At 44.1% G+C, this 27,006-nt stretch overlaps 1 protein-coding gene across 8 annotated transcripts; it reads left to right on the top strand.

Moving 5' to 3' along the window:
- On the top strand, positions 1 to 27,004 carry LOC105455385 (axin). 8 transcript variants are annotated; one of them, XM_011698673.1, is made up of 9 exons: positions 1 to 391; positions 513 to 676; positions 20,093 to 20,239; positions 20,540 to 21,368; positions 21,780 to 21,944; positions 22,143 to 22,798; positions 22,890 to 23,200; positions 23,273 to 23,562; positions 23,651 to 27,004. In XM_011698673.1, exons 3-9 carry the CDS (start codon positions 20,161 to 20,163, stop codon positions 23,775 to 23,777), a joined length of 2,457 nt encoding a protein of 818 aa, XP_011696975.1. In that variant the 5' UTR covers positions 1 to 391; positions 513 to 676; positions 20,093 to 20,160; the 3' UTR covers positions 23,778 to 27,004. The 8 variants fall into 8 exon arrangements, with proteins under 8 accessions (XP_011696975.1, XP_011696974.1, XP_011696979.1 ...); XM_011698672.1 differs by lacking the exon at positions 513 to 676; XM_011698670.1 differs by lacking the exons at positions 1 to 391; positions 513 to 676 and adding an exon at positions 8,692 to 9,222.
- Positions 27,005 to 27,006: the final 2 nt, after the last annotated feature.

The following is a 27,006-nucleotide window of genomic DNA, read 5'->3' on the forward strand; positions in this document are numbered from 1 at the left end:
GCGCGAGCCAGCGACCGATGGCGACGACCGCCAAGATGTGCCTGCGAAGTTACGTGGTGCCGCCGTGCCGTCCTTGATCCGCGTCGTGCGTCCCCCCCGCGCGCGTGGGCCCTGTCGCTTTTCCGCGCCTTTTTCCGTCCCTACGAGACGCGGCGACGACGACGACGACGACGACGACGACGACGACGAGGTCGTCAACGTCAACAACGACACGTTCCGCCGCCGTCGTCGAGTGCGTGCCGCGAATCGTCGCGCGTGAATGCGTGTGCCCGTCGGTGTGTGCCTGGCGGTGTGGTGGTGCGGTGTGCTCCGTGTCGAAGAAGTGCCGACCAGATCACGGTGGATCATCCGTCTGTACCGAGCGAGGGGGAAGAGAGATATGCGTATATAGGTAAATATACCAGAATGCGTGCGAAAGAGGAGCAGGGGAGGAGTGAGAAAGAGAGGGCGGGAGGGTGGAGGGAAATGAGAGAGGAATGGAAAAGAAACGAGATGTGTGTCCGCGGTTGCAGTTCACGGCGAATCGCGGCGAGCACGGGAGTTGACACCTCCTCCTCCGCGTGAGAGAGTATGGGTCCGCGGCTACACCGCCGCCGCCGCCGTCAGTCGTCCCCGAGTCGCCAAGGAGCCGCGCTGTCGTCCCGGCGCCGTCAGTAAACACCGACGGATATACAGAGTGAGTCATTGCTCTTTTGCTCCTTCGTCTGTGTTCTCGCTTTCTTCCTTCCCTTCTTTTCCCTCGTTTCCGTCCCTCCTTCTCCCTCTCTCTCTCTCTCTCTCTCTCTTTCCCGCGCCCCTTCGCGCGCCCTCCCCCTTCCCACCGCTTCTCTCGATTTGTAACTTGCCGCTCGCAATTTCTCTGTCGGTGCGATACCTGACCCTGACCTCCGCGCGCCGACAACAATCGAGAAACATCCTCAAAAAGGACATTCCTTCCTTCCGAAAGGAATCGTTCCGCGTGCCACATGATAATCTTGACGTTTCACCTCGGCACGTAGTTCCGTTGAATATTAGTTCGGAGCATCGGAGTGGAGGAGGGAGGGTTTGTACGCTTTGCGTCTTGACGTGCCGACGATGGCGTTTCGAGCTTTGTTTACGTTCCGCCTTTGAGATTTTGCGCTTGGAATTTTACCTGGATTTCAACCCCCGGAGCCTTCTCTCTCCCATTTGTTGCAAATTTCTCGCAAATGTCTTCAAGTAGTCTGGACAGTACATTGACTTTTTTCCCCTCTCTTTTTCTTTATACTGTCATCTTTTCCTTAACGTCGCCGCCGTCTTGCCTTCGCGCGATTTTCTGTAGCATCTTCCTCGTGTAAAAAAAAACTGTGAAAAAACTTTTGCCAGATGTTCAAAAGATTTATAGAGAATATTAGAAATTTAAAAAAGGGAGTGTTAAAAATTTCAAAAAATAAATGATGGATAATATAATGAATATGTTCAAAATATAACAAATATTTTGAAAAACTCTTTGCTTACTTCCTCATGAATAAGTCTAGTGACTCGCGTTTAAAACATTTCTATTTTACTATCTTTGCCATGGTTTCTGCAAAGTACTATATAATTACGATAAATTAAATTGTCAATCAATGAAAAGGATTGGTAATTCGTTTGTAGGTCGAAAGTCGTGAAAAAAGTATGACATTTTGAAAAAATGACCGTCAGAATCACAGCCGCAATTGTATCGTTTAAGGATTACAGGCATGCATCGTTACGAATCAATTAAATTCCGAATTAAAATACGAATTTTTTTTTAATCTCAAGTTTAAGAATTATATATTATTGTCATCGCGAACGCAATGCTGACGCTGTTTTTTTTTTATATTAAATTTTGTTCATTAAAAGTGGATTGCCGTGTTCGCAAACGCATACATGCAAACGCGCGCGTGTGCGCATCGGTGGGCGCAGCCGTGCGTTTTCTCGTGCCACGGTGGTTTTCTGCGGTCGGTGCTTTCGTTTCGACTGGTCGCGGTGCTTTTTCTTTCGGCCCGCTCCTTGCTCGCCGCGCGCCGTGCCGCGCTGTCGATGGCCTCCTACTCGTGGCCTCGTATACCGGGTGTTCCCTCGGTCACGATCGCCGCAATTGAGAGAGAGAGAGAGAGAGAGAGAGAGAGAGAGAGATAAAGTTTCTTCCCGAAAGGGAAATTATCCGACTGCCCGGTGTGTTGGCGTAACTTAAGAGCAACGTAACGTAGAGTCGGGATATTTAACGTGCCATTGACATTTTAAAGATCCGAACGGCGGCGGCGCTCGGGCGCTTTGATCTTCGCCGACTCTCTATCGGACTCTCACCCTCTCGCTTCTCCCCCGTACAAATCTCAAGGCGAACCCTTCGTGTCGTTCGGAGTGTCCTCTACGGATAGCGGACAGTGCGCTCGTATTTCCGGAAGCACGCAAGAGACACGCGTTGACATTTACGCGGAGCAAGTGCGGCGCGGCGCGGCGCGGCGCTACGCGACAAAAGCGACGTCGGCGTTGACGTTGACGTCGACGTCGTGCTGCGCCGAGGGCACAAGGCAAGGATAATGATATTACGGCTTAAAGAGACGGCTTAACCTAACCGTTAGTTTATTGGCGTGAAGGAGTCGCGGAGCGTGTCTACATCAAAGCGGCCGCTTCCGAGCTCCACTTTGCCCTGCCTCACTCGTCGCCGCCGCCGTCGTCATCGTCGTCGTCGTCGTCGTCGTCGTCGTCGTCTCCGTCTCCTCCGGCCGTCACTACCACCACCGACGCTTCTGTCCGCTTCACCGAACCACGTATATGCGAGGCACCCTCGATGGAGCGCGCTGACCGTGTGTATAGCTGTGTGTCTATCTATTAACACCTATTAACATCTGAAACGGGACACGCAACTGGCGCAGCCGTCCAGCGAGACGCGTATCTCGCGCGCGACGATAACGATGACGACAACGCGATGACGCAGTCATTTGTCGAAAGACCGCGGATTTTCGGGATGAATTTCGAATGAGTTCGAAAAAAAATGTTCGAACGGAGTACGAGAGAATTGCGACTTCGTGAATTTACCTGTCGAAATTACGGACAGACGTTAAAATCGATGACCGATCGATCGCGAATGCGCGCAGGAAATCTCGTGAGGAGCAGCGCGGGATCAGGGTTCATTCAAAATCGAAGACCTCCGAGAATTCTCGGCGCGCGAGCTATCCGGCTTTGTGAAACGCCGCGACGATTACTATTTAGCCGACTCGTTCTCCCTCCCCTCCCGCTCTCTCCCCCTCGAGAAGAGACTCGCCTCCTATCCTTTTATTTACTCCCCCCGGTGGAATAGCCGACCGGTAATAGATAACACGGGGAAATCTGCCGCGGTGGATCACGCGAACGGAGGAGACGCGTGGCCACCCTCCGTGAAGGCGCCGGGACGAGCGAGGAGGAAGAGAGAGAGAGAAAGAGAGAGAGATGAGCGGCACGCACACACGGCGGCACGATTTGGGAATCCCCGCTCCCCGGAGCACGACACCGCTGAAGCGTCGACAAAGTAGCTTGCTAGAGGGTCTCTCTCTCTCTCTCTCTCTCTCTCTCTCTCCTCATCTTCCCTCCTCCACTTTCACGGTCGTGCCATCGCGTTTGATACCACGTGCTCCTCGTCGGGATAAAAAGCGGCCGACATCGGTAAGGCAGTTGGGGAGGGAAGAGGGAGAATTCCTCCCCTTTTCGATATCAAAGACTTTCCAGCGAGAACCGCTAAAACGATGCTCTTTGACATCACAAAGCTTCGGTGGATCTCTTCCTCCCCCTCTCCCTCTTAACCTTTCTCTTTGCCCGCGGTGTGTGTGTGTGTCGCTCACCGTTCTTTCTCTCCGCTTTTCTCGAGTCCGTTTCTTGTTTGCCGCAAACGCGCCCGCCCGCCCGCCAAAGAAAGTGACTTACCGTCGTATATACACTCGGTGCACCATCGTCGTCGTCGTCGTCGTCGTCTATAGGCAATATTTTCTCACTGAAATCCGCGCCGCGCGGGATGGCAGGGGAATCCCTTTAAAGTGTCGCGGCTCCTCGACCTTGTGAGATACCGCCTTTCCTTTAATCCTCTCGCCGCGCACGAGACGAGCGGGTGTTAGTACATGAACGTTTCTTTTTAGCCGCGAGAAACGGTATACACAAGAGACACGTCGCGCCTCAATTGACGCTTTCGAAATCTGTTCTTCCCTCCGCAAATTATGCAAAATTCCTGCCGTATACGCATACACACAGATTTCCCAAGGGAAATTATTGAATCGTCTTAATGACGTTAACCATCCCAGCACGCGCGACGCTTATCGCGCTGCCTCTAACGTAAACCGGAAGTATCGGATGTGCCCTCTCTGCGAGCCGCGCGAGGGAAACGGCACAACGACGGTGATATCATCGGTGGTCTCGTCTGCGCGTGCAATAATTGCCACTGTATATCACCGGCCGGTTTCTCTCTGTTGTTCTCCGCTGTTTGTCCGTTTCTCCCCGTTCGCTCCTCCTCCCCCGCCGCCGCCGCCGCCGCCGCCGTCGCACCGGAGTCAGGGTCTCTCTCTCGTGGCCACTTCAGCTTCCTCGGTGTGTCGCTTCATCGCCGCCCCGCCGCGCCGCGCCGTTCCGGCCGCTTTGATTCGCGTATCTGTCGCAAAGCTAACCGCCGGGCGACGCTAATCGCCCGGTGAATTCGAAGTGCGCTCTCGCTCGAGTGCCTCTCGCTCTCGGACGAACGGGCGCTGCGCGCTCCTTCTTTCGAAAGTGCCGCGTCGACGAGGGGACAGCCGATAAAGGCACAATGAAACACAGGATCCCGCAGCCTTTGAAAAGGACGTCGGCTTATACCTTCGACGTCGGCTACCCGACTAATTCGTTCTGGACAGATACACGTAGTTTTATTCTTTTGTCCAACTTTGCAATCCTACTGATCTTAGAAAAAAAAAAACAAATTGTCCGTCTCCAGGAAAATCTGTTATGATCCTGGAAGCGGAAAAAACGTTTCATAGAAATCACTTCACTTTTATGTCATTCATGAACTCCTTTTTGGAAAAAAAAAATATTGGGAAACGTAGGAGGCATTATTATTCATTATACGGGAATCGAATTTGTCTCAAGTGTTACCAATAATTGAGTAATAAATCGTTGCACGTGTTACGAGGATATTATCAAATTTGTCTTGTGACAGCTGTATCACCTGCACGCTTCTGCTGAATCTCACGTGCCTGCGGTGTCTACCGTTTTAATCTGCAAATTCTCTCTTCTCGCATTAAAATTATTATCATTCGCGAATTATAATTACATCTAAAAAAAATCCTCGAGATCAACAGTTGGTATTTTACGTTGATTCGATTGCATTACATTACAGCAAACTCCGCATTACGCGTTCGCATAAGCGCGCGCGTCCTCGATGAAACGCAAAGCGTGGCACGTAAATTTTTCAACCGTGATACCGGAAGCGACGCGGTCGACGTAGACTATTGCCTCCTTATCCGGCTGACTGAATCTTTTAACGTCGGTAAGAGGCAAATCTCGTCCCGCTTAATCCCGTGTAAAAGTTTCGGTGGGTTTCACCGGTAGGATCTGCCGAGACCTTCGCCCCCTCTCCTCTCTCTCTCTCTCTCTCTCTCTCTCTCTCTCTCTCTCGAACAAACCAGTCGAAATCGATCAAATGGCAAAACTCGGAAAGAGAGCTATGCATTTTTCATTCGACGTAAAAGAAAACGCTCGTAAAATCCCGGCGAGATTTTGCAGCGTAATCCGCAGTTCTCCAATCCGTTCTCCAACGTTTCTCAATCTCGGCACTGCAAGAGATCTCAAACTACAATTTTGTAACAACGCTCTTGCCTATTTCTCTTTTAATCGCGCTGTGCAACGTAAACGTTTTTTGTCATGGCTCTCAGAGTTTAACCCGCGGGATTGTTAAAAAAGGAAGGAATTGTAAGAAAATCGCTTACGTACGACTTTTGCACTTGGATACTTTCGATCCAAGTTCGGAGCACGGATTTATCCCGCGTCTCTCTCTCTCGGCTCGAGGGAGGATCCCTACTCGCTCGGGCGAGTCTCGCGGTATTCTCCTGTCGTCCCCCGGGCTCCCTCGGCCACGACGGCGATCCCGTTAACGAACGACGCCATTAAGGGCGCATTAACATATAATTTTCCGTGAGAAATTATAGGCGACTCAACGCCGGGTTGCTTTGCACGGTGTTTATTACGCGTGTCCGCCGCATCGCGCGGCAAGAGCGAGCGGGCCCAGGACGAGAAAAAGAGAAAGAGAAGGATAAAGATAAAAAAGGGGAGGAAGAGAGAGAGAGAGAGAGAGAGAGAGAGAGAGAGAGAAAAGCAGGAGCGCCGCACCAGCGTCCGGAGTCGATTGGCGGTGGCGAAGGAGAGAACGTCGGATCGTGATGGGGCTGACGCGGGAGAAGGAGAGGGGGGAGGAGGAGGAGGAGGAGACGCAGAGGTTTTAAATCGCGTGATGTGTTAGTGCATTCATGCGAATCCACATCTTGCGGAGGGGGCGGAGGGGCCGCGGAGGGGGCGCGAAGGGGGACCAGAGGAGCGCGCGTGTGTGGGATCGCGTGCGGCGGCGAGATCAAACGAACACGCTCCGTCTCTCTCCTTCCATCCGCTCGATTCTTTCTCTCTCTCTCTCTCTTTCTGTCTCTCTTTTTCTCTTCATCATCGTCGTCCTCGTCGCCGCGGCTTCTCCTTTTCCTTCCCGAGCTCGCGCTCTGGCAAACACGCTACCAGTTTCTCACTTTTGCTCGCAAGCGCGCCCTTCTCTCTCTTTATCTCCATCTCTCTCGTCGCCTCGACGACAACGTCGAACCGGCACCGGTTCTCTCTCGTTGGTCTCGTCCTTTGCCTTCTGCCCTTTCCTCTGTTACCCGACGAGGAGGAGTCCCCAAGCCGCCGTCGCAGGCGCGATTCCATTATTATCGCCGATAGTTTAATTTCCATTAATTGCCAGGCGCACGAGTTTCCCATGGAGTCTGTAAGATTAAAACGCTAACCCCTTTTAAAACTGGTATTGTGCCTGAAGAATTTGACTGGCATGAACGAATCGCTGAATTTTGGAAACGATCTGACTCTGAAAGCATCAGTCTTTTTTCAAATTAAAAAGCTCTGAATTAAATTTAATATATGATTTTTTTTGAATTATTTAAAATAGAATATGCTAGATATTTAGTTTTTTACATAACAATATTTTTTGTGTAAGATTTTCTTTCAATTTCCCGAAAATGTATTTTTATAGAATTATATCTTTCTAAATCGAACGATTCATTTATTTTATTCTGTGCATTTCTTCATCAACTACGCATATTTCAACGAATATAATATAGTAATACCGATACATGTATAAAATGTAGCGTTATAAAGAGAGCAAAGCCAAAATTATACTCCAATCATGCATAGGATTTAGTCTGGAACAGGTGAAATTATACCCGCGTCGCGAATTCCGTTTTAAGAGAACTTCGTAACGGAGTCGTGTACCTGACAATCTCTTTAAATCGGTATTTACCGAAGTCGATAAGATTGTCGGGCTGCCAGCTGCTGCTGCTGCTGCGGTCGAATCGCGCAGCTGGAAAATGCCAAATCGCATTTCAGATGCACTTGATGCATCGATTTAAGCTGCTTGGCCGAGGGCACCGGCGACTCAATTCGAGACGATTATCTTGAAATCAAGATTGGGAGCATCTATCCCTAAGCCGAATAGACTATTGTAAAACGTAGCATTTTTTTTTTTAGAGAGAGAACAACGTAAAACATTAGCTATTCGGAAGTATTTTGCTGGGCGTGTTGCCAATATCGAAATCAATAAAATGACACAAAAGGAAGAAAGATTCGAAGAAGAGAATCGAGTGAAGGGTTAACTTTTCATCGCGAGGAGAGAAATTTTGAGAGCCACCGTCATAAATTTTCTCCTCTTTTCTCCTTTTTTTTTCCTTACACCTCGTATATATATCATTATCTTTCGAGATCGAGTGTCATCCGGCTTCTTTCGTTGACGATCCGACGTCGGCCCGGTCAAACCGCTGACACCTTTCAAGTCGCCGACTTTCTTCCCCTTACGTTTCCTCACTTTTCCGCTCTCCCCACCCTCCCAGCTCTCTGCCATCCTTCGGTCTTTCGTATGTTTTCTTTGTCCTCTTGCCGACTGTCACGCGAATTTGTCGCTTTATTATCACGTCGCTGTGTCCGCGAATCCGACTTTGTATTGTTATCCTTACAAACAAGTGCTGTGATTTTTTGTTTATAAAAGAAAATAAAATATTGAAACGATGTATCTCTCTCGGTGCATTTCAATAATCATGCCCGAATTTTTTAAATATTAGTGAATAAAAAATAAATTTTTTTACCTAAAATAATCTTATAATGATCACAATTTATTTTTTTTAAATTATGTTTTGATTAGATACATTTTAATGTGTAAAGTTTTAACAATAATTTAACAGAAATTGTCATTCCGTCTCGATTAAAAAAGCGGTTAGTAAATATCGCCGAAAAATCCAAGTTTGCGTTTAAAGATCTTCTTAAGAATTTGCCCTTGTACCTGGACCCTATCAGTTTTTTGTTCCGCCGCTTCGTCCACCAAGACTTCTCTTTTCTTCTCCCTTTCTCTCTTCCTTGATAGAGAGAGAGAAAGAGAAGGGGGTAGTGGCAGGAGAGGAGATCGTGGTCTCCGCTTGCGAAGGAAGGTGGAGAAGAAGAACAAGTGGGGGGATGCAGCGCGATAGAGGAGAAAAGAGAAGCGTGCTGCAAGGGTCGGAGCGAGAGGGAGAGACGGAGATAATGCTCGTGCTCTTTTCCTTGGCTCCTACGGTCACCGTAGTTTCAGTCTCACCGTGTACGTTGCGTAAGACGCAGGTCCTACGGTCCGGTCCTTCGTCAGCCGTTTTCGCTCGCCGGCAAAGTTCCTCGATTCTTTGGATTATTTCGAATTGTCCGTCGTAGGCACATATTTCATTCTCGAGAAACGTGATCGATATTTCGTGTGAGTTCTGTGTAAAATATTTATCGTGTTCTAGAAGAGCGTATGCTAAGTATACAAATATATGCTGATGACGGATAATTATTCATGTGCGTAAATTATATATATATTGTAAAATATATATATATATTTAAATAGTTACATAAAAATTTAAAATAATTGTGAACGTTAAAAACCGGAAAGTAAAAGTTAACATCGGAAGAAAAGTAAATCTTCAACCGATCGTCCATCGTTGCTCTTATTCACGAAGATAACATCGAGATAAGTTGATGCTCCAGGTAAATTATTGCAAAAACTAAATTCTGGTTTATCTCACAGGGTTTAGATGATTACGATGACGCACAGTTGTCACGAAGTAATTACCAAATGATGAAAAATGACTGTAATTTTAACGCGGAAGTAAAATCGGCCTCCGATGATCGGTTGATTCGCGATGAGATGAAAGAGAATGTACGTCCGACTACGGGAGACTTCGATGCCTCCGTCTGGAAAATCTCAGCGCAAGTGATGTTGCAGTCACCCAGGCACGAGATTCGCTATGATATTCGATCGATAGATAATGATAAATCGATAGAGAATTATGTGATTTCCGCCGAGTCGCACAGCATGATTTTCTTCATTAAAAAGAGGGGGGGAAAAAGGAAACTCTTGCGGTGATTTAATGATCCCTCCAGAATAATTTTGTGGAAACGCATCGAAGAAAATATTTGAAGCACATTCGAGAATAGCTCAATGGAATTTAATAGAAGTTTTGTACGATAAAATTTAAATTTAAATAGCAAGAGAAAAAAGTAAGAGAGAGAGGGAGAAAAAAGGAGAGAGAGCTTAAGTTTGAGAGAAAGTCTTTTCTGTGCGTTGTAACAATTTTGCGAGAGGAACACTTGTTTTTGTGATAACTTTGTACAACAGCCGTGAATTCATCGAGAATAGTATCGGGATATTATCGGACAATTGCTCCCGGCGGCATTTCAAAAAAGGCAGGTAGACCGCGACGTCACGACCGATAGTCATCGGCCACGCACGACCCGACGACGATAATGATGAACGAGTCGCTAGGCTGAGCCCCCGTGAACCGGCACGGAGTTAAGGTATTAATTGTGGTGAATTACGGGAGACTATTAATTACCGGCGCGCCAAACAGATCATTAATCGCGACACCTATCAAAAGGGGGAAGAAGGAGGGGCCACTTCCGCTCTGTCAATTCTCACTATTATCAGTATTATCGCGCGATACAATATCCGTGTCGTGTGAAGAACAGGCAAATATAAAACTGAAAAAGTCGTTACTCCGAAAACCTCTACCGCGCGTCTTTTACGTATGTTTAGTGTTAACGCTACGCGTTAAATTAACGGCATTCACATGCTCGAATTTTAGGTGGAAGCATCTCGAAAGATCTTGACCATTTCTGACGTACAACAGGAAATTATTCTACCGTTTTGTCTGTCCATTTTTACATTTGTATCCAACAGAGAACAGAGGAAGCGCTACAAAAATATCCTAACGTTTTTCGATTTAAAGTACACAATCCTCTCCCCATCGAAAAAAAAAAAAAACGAGAAAGACACGCGTCTTCTTTTAACTGCCGAAGCTCGTCGTAACTTACTCAATTTCTCTTTGTCATCTTTTTAAATACCTGCAGCGACAATGACATTGCCTAAGACGGATGGCAGATAGATATTTGGAAAAACTCGAGATAGGTCAGGTAGTTGTTTGTCGAGAGAAGAAGGGGGAGAACCGGCTTTGGTTAACGCCGCGCTGAACGTTCGTCCTTCCCGATGCCCGCCACCTGGGGCGAGCGGCCCTTCAGAAGTTTCTTTGAAAGATTTGCAGCTCGAGTAATATCTCCGTGAGGTGATGTGCGTGTAAAGTCATCTGACGATAACGGTGACACGCCTTTGATCGCTTCCGCCTTGTCTTTTACCGCGGCCGTTCTCTTTGCCGATCGTATCAGTTATCTCGTACCGAACATGTTCTCAGATCGGTATCGAGAGAAAAAGGTTCCCTCGATTTTATTACGAAGGAAGAGAAAACGCAAATGTCCCGCCATGCGTCAGTTGTTCATTTCGCTCGCATTGAATTTAACCGATCGTCTCGAACCCTTTTATTTCCTTTGTGCGCGAAATAACGTGGATACGTGTTACTAAGGAATATGACGCTATCTCATCTGAATATCTCGTAGTACGAGTATGAATGATGTAATTAATTGATAATTAGCCGCGTTACTATTGTACCGAGCAACCGAGAGTGATAAATCGCGGTCTATTAAGCGATATAATTAAATTTCCAATTGACTAATGACGACTTGTGATTTATACGATTGCAATAAGCGTGACGAGAAAATAGAAGAGCACTAATGTAAGTTCGGCATAGCCGATATCGCCTCTCATTTATTTTTGTCAGCGATCGATGGTCAAGGTCTCAGGGTTGACCTGTGCCAAAAAAATCTTCAAAAAAATCCAGCGGCTGTCGTTGCGAAAAAAAGAGCGAATCCTGAAAAATTCGAATCTCTATCTTAATAAATAGAGAGTTCGTTCTATGTGTGCGTGCTCTGAAAAGGGATCGTAAGAAAGAAAGAGGAAAGAGCGGGGGGAGGGGGTCTCTCGGACATGTCCCCGCTCTCTCGAGCGCGTAAAAGAGATTTCGCCGACGTTGCTCTCCGCAGACGAGAGGCCGAAGGGATTCTCGCACGCGGACAAGAGAGAAGAGAGGAGAGGAACGGCGGGATAGAGAACGAGGAGTGAAGAAAGGAAGAAAGGGGGGGGGGAGGATCGCGCGGGACGCGCGCAGAGGGACGGAGGCGCAGAGAGGGTTAGCTGAAAGGGTTAGCTGAATGGGAGCCGTGTGTATGCTTTCCTCGTTTGAGAAGCCTCGTATCGTCCAGGGCCGTAAGGGAATCACGTCGCGCCACCGTCTTTAACGCTTTATGCACCCTGATAAAATACCGCCCGCGCCGTAATTATTTAACACCCGTTACGTGCGTCGCGTCGCGACGGCGACGGCGGTTTCCATTGCGACGTTCGACGTTCGGCTTCGTTACGGCCGTATATGGGCTAGTAGTAAGCGGTCGATTAGTTTTCTCGTCGGTTATTCATATGTGAATTCGAATCGATGGCAGAGGGTTCGATGGCACCTCTAATACAGGGTGGTCCGTCGTGAAGCGTCGAGAAATCGAGGCACGTGTGTAATAGGTGCGTTAAGTGAGCAAACGAAGAAGGAAAACATAAAAATCAATTGTTACTTTCATTTTTACGAAATTGAATAATATAAGCGTGTTGCACGAAAGTAAATGCTGTTTCGTGAACGAAACGAGGATGCGGCACCACGATGAGAGTTGAATTTTCGGTTCACTGGATCGGTATCTCGATCCAGGAGCGAAGAGAGGACGTTTACCTGCCTGCACGAACGGTTCTTCCTAGAAACATCTCCGTCCCGAGATGTTTGATGTTTGAAGGATGCTGGCGGTCTTTCGCGGAAATTTTCCCCTTGTTACGGAAAAGCTCTCGCGTCAGATGTTAATATAGGCCCCAATTCTGACACGCGGCAAACGTTCTTTTACGATTTATAAATGCACAGCATTGAAAAATCAGATTTGCCGAGATTATTGCTCTCAACCTTTCGGGACGCGTATCACGCGTTATTACATATTACGGTTATCAAGCGGTACCCCTTCGCCGGCGAGAAAAAATTCCAAGTTTACGTGCCCGTTTTTCATCTCGCGCTGTAAAAGCCGCCGCTCTATAATTAGAATTTCAAATGCTTCGAAGAATAAGAAAAGAGGGAATAAAAAAAAGAGGAGAGAAAACGACGCGCTTTCATCAACGGCGTTTCGAATCGCGTCGTCGTTGTCGTCGTCGTCGTTGTCGTCGTTGACGAACCCGGGCGCTTACGCGTCGAAACCGCCGCGCGAGCACGTCGGACCCCCGATTACGCACTCGGGACACCCGTTAGACCGCGCGGCGCGACGAGGGAAGGGCCCCGGAGACTCTCAAGCGGCGCGGCGCGGCTCGCCGAGCGAGTGAGCGAGCGAGCGAGTGAGGCGTTCCGAAAACCTGTAATTACGGACCCGGCGTACATCAAGCGGTGCCGCCGCCAGTCGCCAGCCGCCGGCCGAGGCCTACGTTTTCCGTCTCTCTTTTTATATCCGTTTCTTTTCTCCGCCTTTCTCTTACCTCGCTCTCGCGCTTCTCCACCATCTCTACCCTCTCTCCCCCCCCCGTCCCGTCTTTCCCTTCCCCAGGACCGTACACCTATAGGGTAGATCGGAGCACTAATAATGTTTCTGCAAGACCGACACCTGTATGTAATAATTTATGAAAATTTGAAAAGGAATTGTATTTTTTACTCTTAAATAATTACAAGTTGTAAACTGCTGTTTGATTGTACGGTAAACTATTTGTGATGGCAATTGATAATTCTTTAGATTTTCTATTTTAGGCAAAGCTGCAACATCGGAAATAGTTGTATACGTTTCCTTACAATAGAACAAATTGCTTTTATTTCTATATTATTACATATATATGTATACTATCATACATTATAATTATATCTTATTTTTGGGGAATTAAGTATATACAGACTATATAATTTTTAAATCTTGATTCGCGTGGGCGACAGTTTTGGTAAGCAAGCATGAATAAAACTGACGATATTAGGGGCATAGAAAGAAATCGTGATACGTCATTGCTTCTCTCTTCGATTCCTTTTTCTTCTCTTCTCTCCTTTTCTTCCAAAAGTACCGCCGTACCTGCGTTGAGAGCCCGACTTACCTGTACGCCTCTTTACTCCGCTTCTCTCTTTTCGCTCGTGCTTTCCATGTCATTCTGTTTCTCTTCTGCTGCACGCTATTGGTATCCATCGTTATGAGCCTTCCCGGCTTTAGTTTGAGCGGCACTTCTAGTTACGCGAAAGATTTGATTTTCTTTATCACGCATATATATATATATAATGACCGTCACAATATTATTTCTAATTGGGAATTATGGAAATTCTTCGGGAACTAAAATCAAATTAAATTCAACTAACGATCTGTATGAATAGTTATGTTGCTCAAAAAACGATAATCGAGTAATTATGAATATCATGCAAGCTTAATATGCACCGACTAGCCTTTTAAATAATACCGCAATTTTATTATTACTTTTGGCGAACGATTACCGATTAACGTGAATTGGCGGAGCATATTGGTAGCGGAGACGAGAGCAGAAACTCGCGGTTTCCTGAGGGATTCGTTCGATCGGGACGCACAAAAAGCCGGCGTGTCAGCGGCTGCATAGAGAGGTGTATCGCCGGATGGCCTTTAAGATTCCTCTCCGTCCGCTGATGCCTTTCTTCTTCGCTCTCTCGCTCGCTCGCTCGCTCGCTCACTCACTCACTGCCTCCCTCATTCCCTCCCTCCCTTGTCCGCGTCTCTCGTTTTTTGAAAGAATCTTAATCGCTCGCGCCGATAAACGGCCCTCGCGAGAATCGGGAGCGACTGACCGGCGGCTGGCCGTAAGCCGTTGCCGCTTCTAATTCTTTCCAGCCACCACCGTCGTCCCTGATTCTTTTAACTCTGCGTCTAATTTCAATTAGCATTCAATATAGAAAGTTTTACCATAATTATATTACTTTAAAATATTTTTATTAATACTTAATAATAATTATGATATTTAATTTAGTCTGGATAGATGATAATAATTCTATTGCATTGATCCTCGTATCTTTTTTCTCTTTCATATTCGTTAAATATTATAATCGTCAATAATAATTCCGAAAGATTCGATATATCTGTTTACCTATATAAAGACAATAAAGACGACGTCGAATGGAATAAATGAATGAATGTTGTGCGCAGTGACGAGGGATCGAAAATCGATTACGTGGTTGCTCAGATATAGAGAAAATTCACAGAGAAACAGATTCGCCGCGAATCGTCACTCGAGTGGCTTTGGATGAGCAAATCATTTCGATGGTCCTTCGCGAGACGACGACGGATTCAAAGCGCATTCCCCACAATCTCGTCTTGCTGCGCGACATCTCGCACGGTAAAAAAGGGCCAAAGGGCTTCAACAATTTTCATCTCCCCCGCTTCTCACGAGAATACTTTCTCTTTTGGCGAGTCGAAAGGTGATACGCTTTTATCTTTCGAGAACGGGAATACCGTTTTGTATATGTATTGTTATTAAATGTAATATTCTGAACATGAAAATTAAAATACTGGGATTTTATATCTCGATATAGAATTAGATCTCGGATGCTTTTTAGGAGTATGTTTGTCTCTACTTTGTTATTTAAAGTTTCGAAAAATAATTTTAATAAGAGATTTTTCCATCCCTTTTTTCGGTTTATGTATGTATTTATTTAAATTGTTCAACAATGTATTGTATGTACATCCGCAAGATGCTGGTACGGTTAATCCCATCGCTGCACTTTCGTCGGTAATATCACCGTTTGGTAGACGATGGCCCTTTATCGGCCCTGGGACGCTGCGACAATCGTTTCTCGAATCGTATGCCGCTGACGGTGAACGACACCGCGATCAGAGACGCTTCTCTCTGCCGCGACGCTCTCGATGATCTCGTAATTATCGACCGTATCGCAGCCTCCGTTAGCCGCACGATCATTTAATAATAAGACAGACTGCACTCTCTCCATAAATTAACTCCAGTCAATCTACGACCGTATCTAAAATCTGTAGAGCGTCAAATTTTACATAGACACATGCAGAATTAAAAGCAAAGTTCCAACATAAATTCTTTTGTCTAAATGTCATTCGGTCAAAGCTATCAACGGGTATACCGAGGTGCGAAGGGTGACTTATGAATCTCTCGAGCGTCGTGTTTACAAAGCAGAAAAGATTTTACCGAGATAGAAAAATCCAAGGGTCAGATATTTTCGGCGACACGTTAGAGAGCCGAATATCAGCGGTGACCGGAAGCCGCGGCGCGATTTCTTTGTGCCTAGAATCGGAAGTCACGGGGGCGTGAATTTTAATATCATTCGTGCGTGCGGGGACAAGAAGGAAACGCCTCTTTCGCGCGAAAGGAATTCCTCACGCGAATTCTTCGCGACATACGGAGAAAATCATATGGCACGCTTCGGCAAATCCTAATATCTCGTCGTACGCGTGTCCCTTTTATGCCCTCGCGGTATTTCGTCTTCGAGATCCGCGGGAAACCGACGCGACGGTAATGCCACGTCGACCGCGCGAAACGAACGCGATTTCACGCTGGACGAATCGCGATTTTATTGTGGAATCCGCAAGCGAACCGAGTATTTCCAAATCTCTTTACGGTAACACCGTGTGCGAAATATTATCGGTAATATAAAACATGATACACTCTATGTAATACGTAAATATGTTTTGTTGCAAGAAGTGAGTATTTTATTTTTATTCAGCGTCTAAATGCTGAAACACGCGCGTTTTCTGCAGGACGTAGAAATCGAGCGTAAAATCGTCAGACTTGAGAAAACCGAAATTATCGTAGATTCAACACGCTCAGCTTCAAGGGAAATGCAATCTGGTGAATTAAAAGAAAGAAAAAGGGATAAAAAAAATTTCCTCGGATAAAAATTTCACGCCCGCGCGATTGGAATCGTCGCCGTGCCGGAAAAGGTTTGATATATTTCCAGTTCTGGAGGTACGAGGGTTAAGGTCATTAATGATTAAAACGAGACCGTGCGGAGGTGATGGTTGGCGGAGCACACAGATAACCGTTTCGTAATTTGTTAACGCGCGCGCAAAGTCTAACCACCGGGCGCGGCGCGAAATATAATAATTTTAATTTGCACCTTGTGCACACGCCTTCCTTCCCCCCCCCCTCCTTCCCATTTTATGCTTGCCTAATGACGTTCGTCGTTGTAATTATTCGACGGAGCGCCGTGGTCGCTAACATATAATTAAAAGAAAGTGAACGCGCGAATTATATCAGGACGATGATACGAATCCTCTCCTTCTCTTTGCGCGAAGATGAGCTTCGTTAAATCTTAATTCGTAATCATTCCTGCTTTTCAAAATATAACCAGTAAAATTTTCTATATCTAACATCAGTGTATTTAAATTTTTGCGAGTACGTTCGAAATCCCGATTTTTCAAAAAATCACAACTTTTAGCGTGTGTGAAGTTAGCACCCCAATATTAAAATTTTATAGTTCTGACGATTAGAATTCCTGTTTCATTTTGAAGAGACGAAAAGTTCTTTATAGTTTATAACAAGGATTCTAAAGAGCTTTTAATTTAAATTTAAAAAATAGGTTGTTAACTTCTTATAAAAATCCATGAATTAAAAATTGCCAAGAAGTAGAACTCTTGTTATAAACTATAGGGAACTACTCTTCGACTCTTCAAAATGAAGCGGAAACTCTAATCAGAATTATGGAATTTTTATGTTTGGATGTTGTGTGAAATTAGCACTCTACAATTTAAAAATTTCATAGTTCTAATTTAGAGTTTCCACCCTCTTCATTTCGAAGAGACGAAGATTTCTTTATAATTTACAACAAGACTTCTACTTAATGACAATTTTTAATTCATGAATTTTTATAAAAAGTTAGCACTCCATTTTTTTAAATTTAAATTAAAAATTTAGAACCCTTGATCATACATTACAGTTATTGTGCTGTCAAATTCGAAGTAGCGAGTTACTTTATCTCACGAAGAAAGAACGAGCTTTCTCTTGTCACCTGTTGTGCCGACAAACGATCGGCAAGACAGATTTTTCTCTGGGCTTCGAATTGATGTCACCGTCGCTATAGGTGGCGGCACCACCTTGACACATTAATGGAACTCGAATATTTCGAGGTGTATGTATTGTACCGTGTACGTTACAACGAAAGATCTTCTCTACGATCGATACTAATATCGACGCTTCTTCGACGGATCGAATGCGGGTCCGTTCGTCGTTCCGGCGACTGGCGAAGGGGGCGAGAAAAAAAGAGTACACAAGAAAAGAAATGCGATTCGGCGATGCGCGTCGTCGACGGCGATTGTGTCGTGAGGCTTGCTTCGCCACGAGGAGAGGATTCCGTCGATCGAGTCGAAAGCGTCCGTCCGTCCGTTCGAGAATGAATTCCGGGAGACCCTCGACGAACAATGAGATGTCTGCGGTAGAACTGATACGGCTGGGAAAGCCTCTTACGTTAATACCTCGTGGTCGCCGTTGCTGACAAACATTTTCTTTCCCTTTCATCGGGGGATATCGCGTTCGACCAGTCCAGACCTCCGGCTCGCTCGGAAGAGGTACAGCTGCATACAGATCGGGAAATTCGATGATTGTTACGTTTGAAAACGTTGCGAGTGGCGTGATTGCTTCTAAATCGTTCGAGCTCTTTCTCCTTTTCTCTATTGTTATAATTCGTCGACAGCTCAAATATATTTTGCCTTTATTAATATAAAGGCAAGAATATATTTATGTCTGAAGTTATTCAGATGCAAGGGAGTTTATATTTCTAACGCCAATAGAATCTCTGGCTGTAATTATGCAGCAGCAAAACAAAGAGAGGCACATATCTTTGATATTTAATTGAAATATTCTTCATAATCTTTTCTAGGATGTATTTCATGGTTGAAATGCATTTATAATCAATTCTGTGAAAATATTTGGTGCAGAAATAGACACGCTAACTAAAGGGTCTTGATTCATCTTTCGGTGAGCAATCCGAGAAAGCGTTTCAGCGAGGTATTTTGCTGCAAGTCGGAGTCGACATAGGTCACAAGGAGTCTAGACGCTATCCCTACCCTGCCTATCAGCTATATCAGCGTGGCTTCAGTCCTGGTCAGGACGCAGCCTTGCTTCAGTATGCCTCCAGCAGTGCTATCGAAGCCATCGAAAGCATCCTAGGCACACTCCTTATAATATAACAAAGATTTAGCAGTGTCTGTGGTATCGGATCGATTCACTTTTGTCAAAATCATAATAGATCTTTGTATACTTAACAAATTTGAGAGGGCTGTCTGTGTTAGACTCACCACCACGATGGTACGTATTCGTGATTCTTCTCTTTTGATTCAGGTAAATGTGCAGTGGAGCGAGATGATTGACTATGACAGGTTTTCATTTCATATTTCTGCCTTTGTGTGAGTCCGGATCAAGTTTCCATATTCATTCAAGAGCCTATACCTTCCCTCTCTTGAATGACCCTGTGATATTGATAGCATTATGTCAAAATTATTTCATCGTTAATTATCTTAAGCTGGTGATACAAGTCGATTACGCTTCGTGCATTTTTGTGAACGTATATAGAGAACTCTCATTACATGTGTGATCAAGATTATGTGTGCGCACTGTGTATATTTAAAGTTTTTTTACTGTAGTTTGTGCTGCGATATGCGTTATATTAGTGCAGTGAAAGCAGTTCTTGTGAATTAATTATGTATACAAGGGGTAATATCTCTTACTCAAGTGGATAGTTGTACAGTTTGCTGCTCAGACTGAAGTATGGCCCTATATGAACCCATATTTCAATGCCCTGTCATAACAAAGGAACAGGCCCTACAGGCATAATAGCCTTTTTTCCCCTGATTGCCTTACCTCATAAACCTATTAATATTTTTCCGCTGTGTTAGAGCTCAATTTCAGTTAATAGAGAATATTAAACTCGCAATATGGATTTTAGACATTTGCAGAACTGACGGGTACATTCAGTAGACTGTGTTATAGGTTTTGTCGATCAATACCATACAAATGGTCTGCGCAACAGACCAATCGGGGTTGTGCATATATACATGTACACGCAAAAATGCATCCCTCTGCGCAGCCTGCCTGGAGATGGTCTATAGTTTCTCCGCTATGCTCCACCCTTAAAGTTCCTGACAACAGAAAAAACTCCCTTAGCTGCTTAATTGAGAGATATGACTCACCACAGAGCTCGATCGATCCAGCATCCCCAGATTTCTCTTCTTTGTTAGCGTGTACCAGCTCCGCTCTTCCACAGAAATATGACTGTATTAAAATCAATAATATTTAGAGGACGTAATTCTTATAAATGACTTATTTTGATTTTAATTCCATATATTAAATGAATATACTGTATTATATGTCATTTTTAAATGTGATATATATCCTGACAGAGCTGTTATTTCTACTTGGATACAACTTATATCTTGTCATAAAAATACAAAATGTTGTAATATATGAGATATTATAAAATTTATTTTTTTACTGTTTCAGGTTGGGTCTAACCATGTCCACTAAGAGGCATCGCGGGCAAAAATTAAGCATAGATAATACAATAGCACATGAGGGCCGTAATAGATAGAATGAGTTTATCTCGGCAAAGTTGCTTCAATGAAAACTCTCCTAGGCCGCCAGTGCCAGGTAAAGCAAAATATATTAAAATAGAAGAATAGAAGAAATTTCATGTTTAATGCACATAAAAAGAACTATGTGACTATTAGAGACCATTACATTCATTTAGAAATACAGTGGTAGCTCAAATTAAAAACTTAAAAACAAGATTTTTTTTTAATTATGTGTTAATGGTTAAGAATTTGTCAAATATTTTCAAGATAAATCTCTTTGAAGTTATAATTGTTGATACATATATATATATATATATATATATATATATATATTACTAAGAGAATATACATATTAATATACTGAAATGTATTGTAGCAAGATCCTGCCATGTTTCAGGAGAGGAAACTGGAAGCTATGTTAGCCGGATCCGTCCACAAAGTCCCGCTCTGACACCAAGACGCTCTTCTTTCGCGACGCCGCAAGCCTCCGGCGGTGGTTGCGATGTTTCTGCGCCGTTGGGATTCGAGCCGGAGGGTTGTTGCGGAACCACTACCATGGAGAGCAATTCGCCCCCTGCTTACGCACGGTGGGCGAGAAATCTGCACTCCCTGTTAGAGGATCCGGTTGGTTTAGAGCTGTTCAAGAGGTACCTAAGTCAGGAGGGGCATTTGGATCCGCTCCACTTCTGGTTCGCCTGTGAGGGCCTCAAAGAGCAGAAGGACAGGGAGAAGATGTCGCAATTGGTGAAGCTCATCTACCGGAGGTTTTTTCTCAAGTCGCAGCTAAGCATACCGGAGGATGTGATGAAGGAGGCAGATCGGCGGGTCAAGGAGGGCCGCACCGATCACAAGGTGTTCGACATCGTGCAGCTGGAGGTCGAGCGGCTGATCAACGAGACAACGTATCCCAACTTCCTTCAGTCTGACGTGTACGTGCAGTACGTTCAGTCCTGCCAGAATCCCGATTCCGGCGGTTGTCCGAGCTCGAGTTCAGGTAGTCGCGAGATGTCCATCTCTTGCGGACCGAGTCTGCTGCCCACCGTGCACGAGGACAGCGAGTACGTCGGCACCGGTTGTATACACATGCACAATTCGCACTCGACCGGCGGAACGCCCGGGGAACTGAGATTGACCAAAGATATGCTAATGGCCACCCAGCAGAGTAGAGCGATGGATCTACGACCGAGGCCGGAAGCGTTCGCCGGGTAAATGCGCTTTTCATGAACATTATTGAGTCTTATTAAAGTACCATTCGTTACCTGTATAGTACGCTTCAAATCAGTTCTGCGAATGCCTTAACAAAATGCTGTCGTTTTTGTCTTTTGAAGCTTGATGTGATGAAACTTGCATAATCTAAATTATATTTTAAGTTTACATTTATTACCGAAGCGATTTAAGCAATCGCCAAAAGATAAATTCGCTATTCTCTCCCTCAATAACGGTTTTTTTTTTTTTTTTTTTTTTTTTCATAGTTTGTCCTATATGCAGGATATGCAAAATTTTATTTCTTTTTTTTTTGTTTTGTTTTGTTTGATAGATAACCTAATATTTTTATTTGTCTTATTTAGTTGTCTTATTTTTTGTTTTTGTTTTGCTATTTTGCGTGGCACTTATAGCATTTACTTGCAACATGGGGCTAGTCCGTATCACATGCACGTATCCAGATTGCACGCACAATATTCCTCCTACAACCCAGTATCCAGACAGGATTCCGAGCTTCAGAGTTTGAGCAGTGATGCACGTACCGAAGTGGACAGTGTGTCCCTCACCGACGGATCCGTGTAAGTTGTTGTCTTTCACTTTTCGATTCTACGCAACGTTCTTTGATTTCGGCTCCCGAAATAGAGAGTGGGATTTCTCCGACTTTCATCTTGATTATTAAACTTTTTGAAGTTACATTGTTTAATGTAAACAAACATTGGACTAACATTGATGATACATTTACTGATCTGTATATATTTGTAATTTATCGCCCGTAGCGATGGGACGAGCAGCAGACAGAGGTGCAAGAAGCAATACACCAAGCAATCTAGCAGGGCAATTAAAGAGTCCGCCAATATAAATCGCGAATCCATGGCGCATCATGTCGTCCCACGGACCCAGCGTATAACGTTACCGAAACAGTGGTCAACGGAACAATTCGCGGAAATACTCACGCAGAAATTGAAGATAGTGGCGCGAGAGCAGGAGGCCCACGAGAAACTGGAGAAATGTCTGCATCCGGAAAACGACGCGAAATCGATCGGCAGCGATACGATAGAGACGTACGGAGCACCCAAGACTCTGGGCGACGCGCTGAAGGAAAAATTGTCTATGGAGGAGGACAGCGATCAGGCGATTCTCGACGAGCACGTGTCACGCGTTTGGTCAGATCAGACACCCTCGAGGTCTCCCAACCGACTCTCGCCCGAAAGAAGGCGTCCCGCGCACAATTATCCACGGCCTTACAAACAGAGGAAAGAGAAAGACATGGATTCCACGTTCTCGGTGGACAGCGGTAATATCCACGACTTCCAAGAGGGTAGCGACCTTGTTGGAGCCGGCTCCATGAGCTCACTAGGCTCACACTTGCCCAAATCTAAGTCTGTGCCATCGGATTACGGTGATTTTCTCCACAAGGATTTGCATGTCCAAGGTAAATATGATGAACGACATGGCATATGGTGTGTATTGTGTACGAATTGTTGTGAAATCATCATTGAAATAAAAATGTTTGTCTTGCGCAGGCCACGATCAAAGATTCCGAAGGTCGGACATGGCGAGACGATCAGCCACGAAAAAATCGATGACGGAGTTAACAGATAGTGGGGTAAGTGTAGTCAGCGACGTGCAGCCTTCCGTAAACAAGGATGTTCGTACGATTCGGTTCAAAGAAGTGGACAAGAAGATTGACTTGAAGCACAGTAGTCGTCATAAGAGATATGGCTCGCGTAGCGAGTCCTTGGAAAGGTCGAACAGAGAAACGTGGAGCATGGGGGTGCCCGCTCAACCGTTCGTTGCTGATCCGGGAATGCCACCTCTCACACCACCTCACACGGTGAATAGGAGCAGTTCTTTTCTCCTTTTATCTAACGGAGAGACGTATACGTTACGAATAACTTTGTTATAGGTTATACAATTAGAGGAGACTTGTAGAAGACTACTGGAAGAGAACAAGATGCGCGCTAGTTGCAAGCAACGACACCTCAGCGTTTCGAAGCAGCCGTACGAGTTGGCGTCGCAAAGTCAGCCGTGCGTTCAATCCAATCAGTCCACTTTGAGGAAACCGAAGCAGGACGATTTCACCACTGTTGTGTTCAGTTTCTGTGACGAGCAGTTCCCTTACAGGACAAAAATTCCTGGTCACAACGTCACGTTGAAGCAGTTCAAGGAGTACCTTCCGAAGAAAGGGAGCTATCGGTAATATGCATTGTTATTTATCGGTCAGCCAACCAAGTAATTTCGTAAATTTTATTCTCGTAAATTTCGTTTTTTTTTTTAATTGCAGATACTTTTTCAAAACGGAGTGCGAAGACTTAGACACGAAAGTCATACAAGAGGAGATAACGGACGACGCCGAGATTCTGCCACTGTGGGAGGGTAAAGTGATGGCGCAGGTTAAAGCGCTCGAGTAATAGACTGAATAAAAGAAAAACGAAGCCGAGCGCGAAATGCGCGTATTCTGACCAAGTGCCGCAATAAATATTATTTAAGAGATCCGCCATTAAGCCGGCAAGCCGACACGCGCTCGGTGTTTATAAATATATACATATTAACGCTTGTCACGCGGCCTCTTTCTCATAATTGCCTAAGAAAGTAGTTTTAATTGATGAAAAAGATAAAATATCGAGTCGAGCAATATTGTTTCGCGCGTGTGAACGTTGCGGAAAAATAAGAAATGAACGGCCTCACACACACATACACACACACACACACACACATCAAATTCTGTCGGTCAAATATCGAAGAAGCCCCGTAGGCTTTGTATACATTGTAAGTGCAGTAGCTATTTTCGTTGGGTTTCCGCTCAAATATTTTTTAATCAGATTTAATTGGAAGTGTCATTTCATCGGTTATGTTAAAGTCTCGAACGCTACTTTCTCCAGTGATTTTTTAAGAGTATTTTATCGTATAGGAATCGCACTGTTTCCTATCCTCACTGATAAGGTAAACACCATAAAAATAATATAGATAAACCGAGACAATATGATATAGACATGCAATGTAAATTTGATGGTTGGCACGTGCGAGAGAGAAAGAGAGAGAAAACTAAGAAAATCTCTGTTAAAAAGAGAGAAGAGAATTCGGTTATTGTAATCTCATACGCCGGCCATGTGTCGTGCGACATGTCTATCTGTATATACTATTTCAATAGTATAAATTAAAAAACTATTTGAGCGGAAATCAAATCAGAGCAAGACCCACAGCCGTGCTCATCTTATTTTTCTCAATACGATTTTGATTTTTCATCATATTTTACTCTTCATCATTTATATTATATACTTTTACATTTATCTTCAGGGCAGAGAGAGAAAAGGGAAAAACGGCGTTTTTTTTATTTGAGATTATTTTGTCAACGAATTTACACGGCGGACAGCTCGCGCGACAGCGCTATTGTACATAATTAGTACGTTACGATTTTTGACGACTGCTATGCGTTTTGTCGGTACGGTTTTTGCCAGATGGAATTGTTATAATTTCGCCTGGTGTCATTTTCACGGGACAGTTCGGGCGAGAACGGCAACACAACATCGGAAATATCGAAAACATTGTGACCGACTAAACAATTTCTTCCTCTCGAAGACTTCCCATAGTTCTCCACACGACTGTACAAAGGTCCGCGTAGTTTGATCGCCTTAGTAAAGGTCTGCGTAGGCACTAGACTTACATAGAAGACGATAATTATTACAAACTAGCATCTAAGGAAATATATTACGTATATTTCATGTAAATGCGAGAGAGTCGCATTTTGTCTCGTACACGATATATGTAATATATTTTACATATGCGCGATACAACATGAAATTGTGAAAAGAAATTGTGAATCATGTTTTTTTTTCCTCCGTTGTGCCACTACCGTCACCGTTGCATCAACGTCATCCATTCAATATTGTGAAATAAGCTCACCAAGCGTAGCCTCATCATGGTGTAAAGAATTTCTTTCGGTGTTTCTTTCCACCATGCGTAGCCTAATACACGGGGCGATGTATTTATAGTATATTTGTGTGTCAACACGCAGTGTGCGTTGACATCGGGACGGCAAAACACTGGTGGAGAAAGGAAAAATCATTAGCGTTTAGATTGTAATAACGTTTGTATCAGGTGCGAAAATATGTGCCTTTTTAGTGCAGTAAGGTCGAAATAAGTCTAAGAGAGAAGGTTTAAGAGATATTTATAAATTACAGTACAGGGGCCCACTCCTCATAGGAAAAACATTGTGTCGATTACACAGGCCTGCGAAATTAAGGGTCCTAAAAGAAACGAGTAGCAGAATATTGATTTTCTACATAATCTTGGTCGCTGAATCCGAATCCACCAGCGAAAAATGTCACATTAGGTTTTTGAGATATATGTGGTAATATAAGCCAAAAACAGTTTTTGCCACTTTCAAGGCAAGGTTACTGTGGTTGAACAAATTATGTTTTTAATGTACACTTTATAATTCATCGAATTTCCGATTTTTTTACTACTTTTATTCACAGTACATAATCTCATCGTCGAAAAATTTCTGTCTTGAAATCTTCATAACTCTGCGCAATAAAAATTGTACAGGAATAAACAAAATCGTTATTTAAAGGTAAAAGATATTTATGATGTCGCTAAGAGGATATTCTTTCAGCGGCGCTGGTGGATTTTAACAACAAAAATGACATAGGAAGTCACTATTTTGCCACTTGTTTCTTTTAGGATCTCTAATTTCGCAGGTCTACGTTATTAAATCCCGTTAAAATTATATCCACGTCGATTTATTGGCGAAAATATCAAGTTTTGCTTCCTTTTTTTTTACTCATCCTCGTCTATCGAAATCGTTCTATCAAAATTTGTTCTTTACTTGTCATCTCTATTTATTTCAGGTATAAAAACTTGAATTGTTAAAATTTTAATTTTTACATGCGTTAAATTGTGTGAGGGGACTTAACGTCTCGCGTTAAAATGTTCGATCGTATATATTCCAGGAGTTACAAAATGACAATGAAGAAAATCACGTTTTTTTTAAATTGATGTATAGCGTTTGATCTCGAATCGCTCTTAAAGTTTGCTGAACCGCGGAAGTCTGGCAAATTTTTAAAACGGACTTCTATCAAAAATAATTTGGGGATCCCTGGAATATTCTAATAAAGATCACAATAGTATAAAAATGTACCTAATCTATTGTTTCGTCTCTTTGTAATTTGTAAGAGAAAGAAACTGTATAAAAACGAGAGATCTTTTATTGAAGAAAAAAAAAGGAATAAAACTCGAGACTGGAGGGATTAAATTATAACACAATTGTTACATTGTACAATGTAAACTTGAGAAAAAATGTCGGATGGCCCATGATCGATGGTTTGATTTTATAATTTGCCGGAAACTCGCTTCCTACGCGTGATCCCCGTGGGAAAATCGATATATATATATTTAAAAAAAAAAAATAGGAACGACATGTGGACAGTTTATTTGAAAATTCGATCGTGTCTCCGCAAATCGATATATTGAAGGCGACGTGTACGATCGATGACAATTTTTAATTGTACGTAAATGATCATTATCGATTAATATCACGAATGTTAAAGTGTTCCTGTACCTAATTAATTAATAACGATTATTATTGTATATCAAAAATATTGAGAATAATAACGCGATTTTCACTGGATCGAATAAATC

The sequence above is a fragment of the Wasmannia auropunctata genome, unplaced genomic scaffold (assembly GCF_000956235.1).
Source record: "Wasmannia auropunctata unplaced genomic scaffold, wasmannia.A_1.0 LD335903.1, whole genome shotgun sequence".
Lineage (NCBI taxonomy): Eukaryota > Metazoa > Arthropoda > Insecta > Hymenoptera > Formicidae > Wasmannia > Wasmannia auropunctata.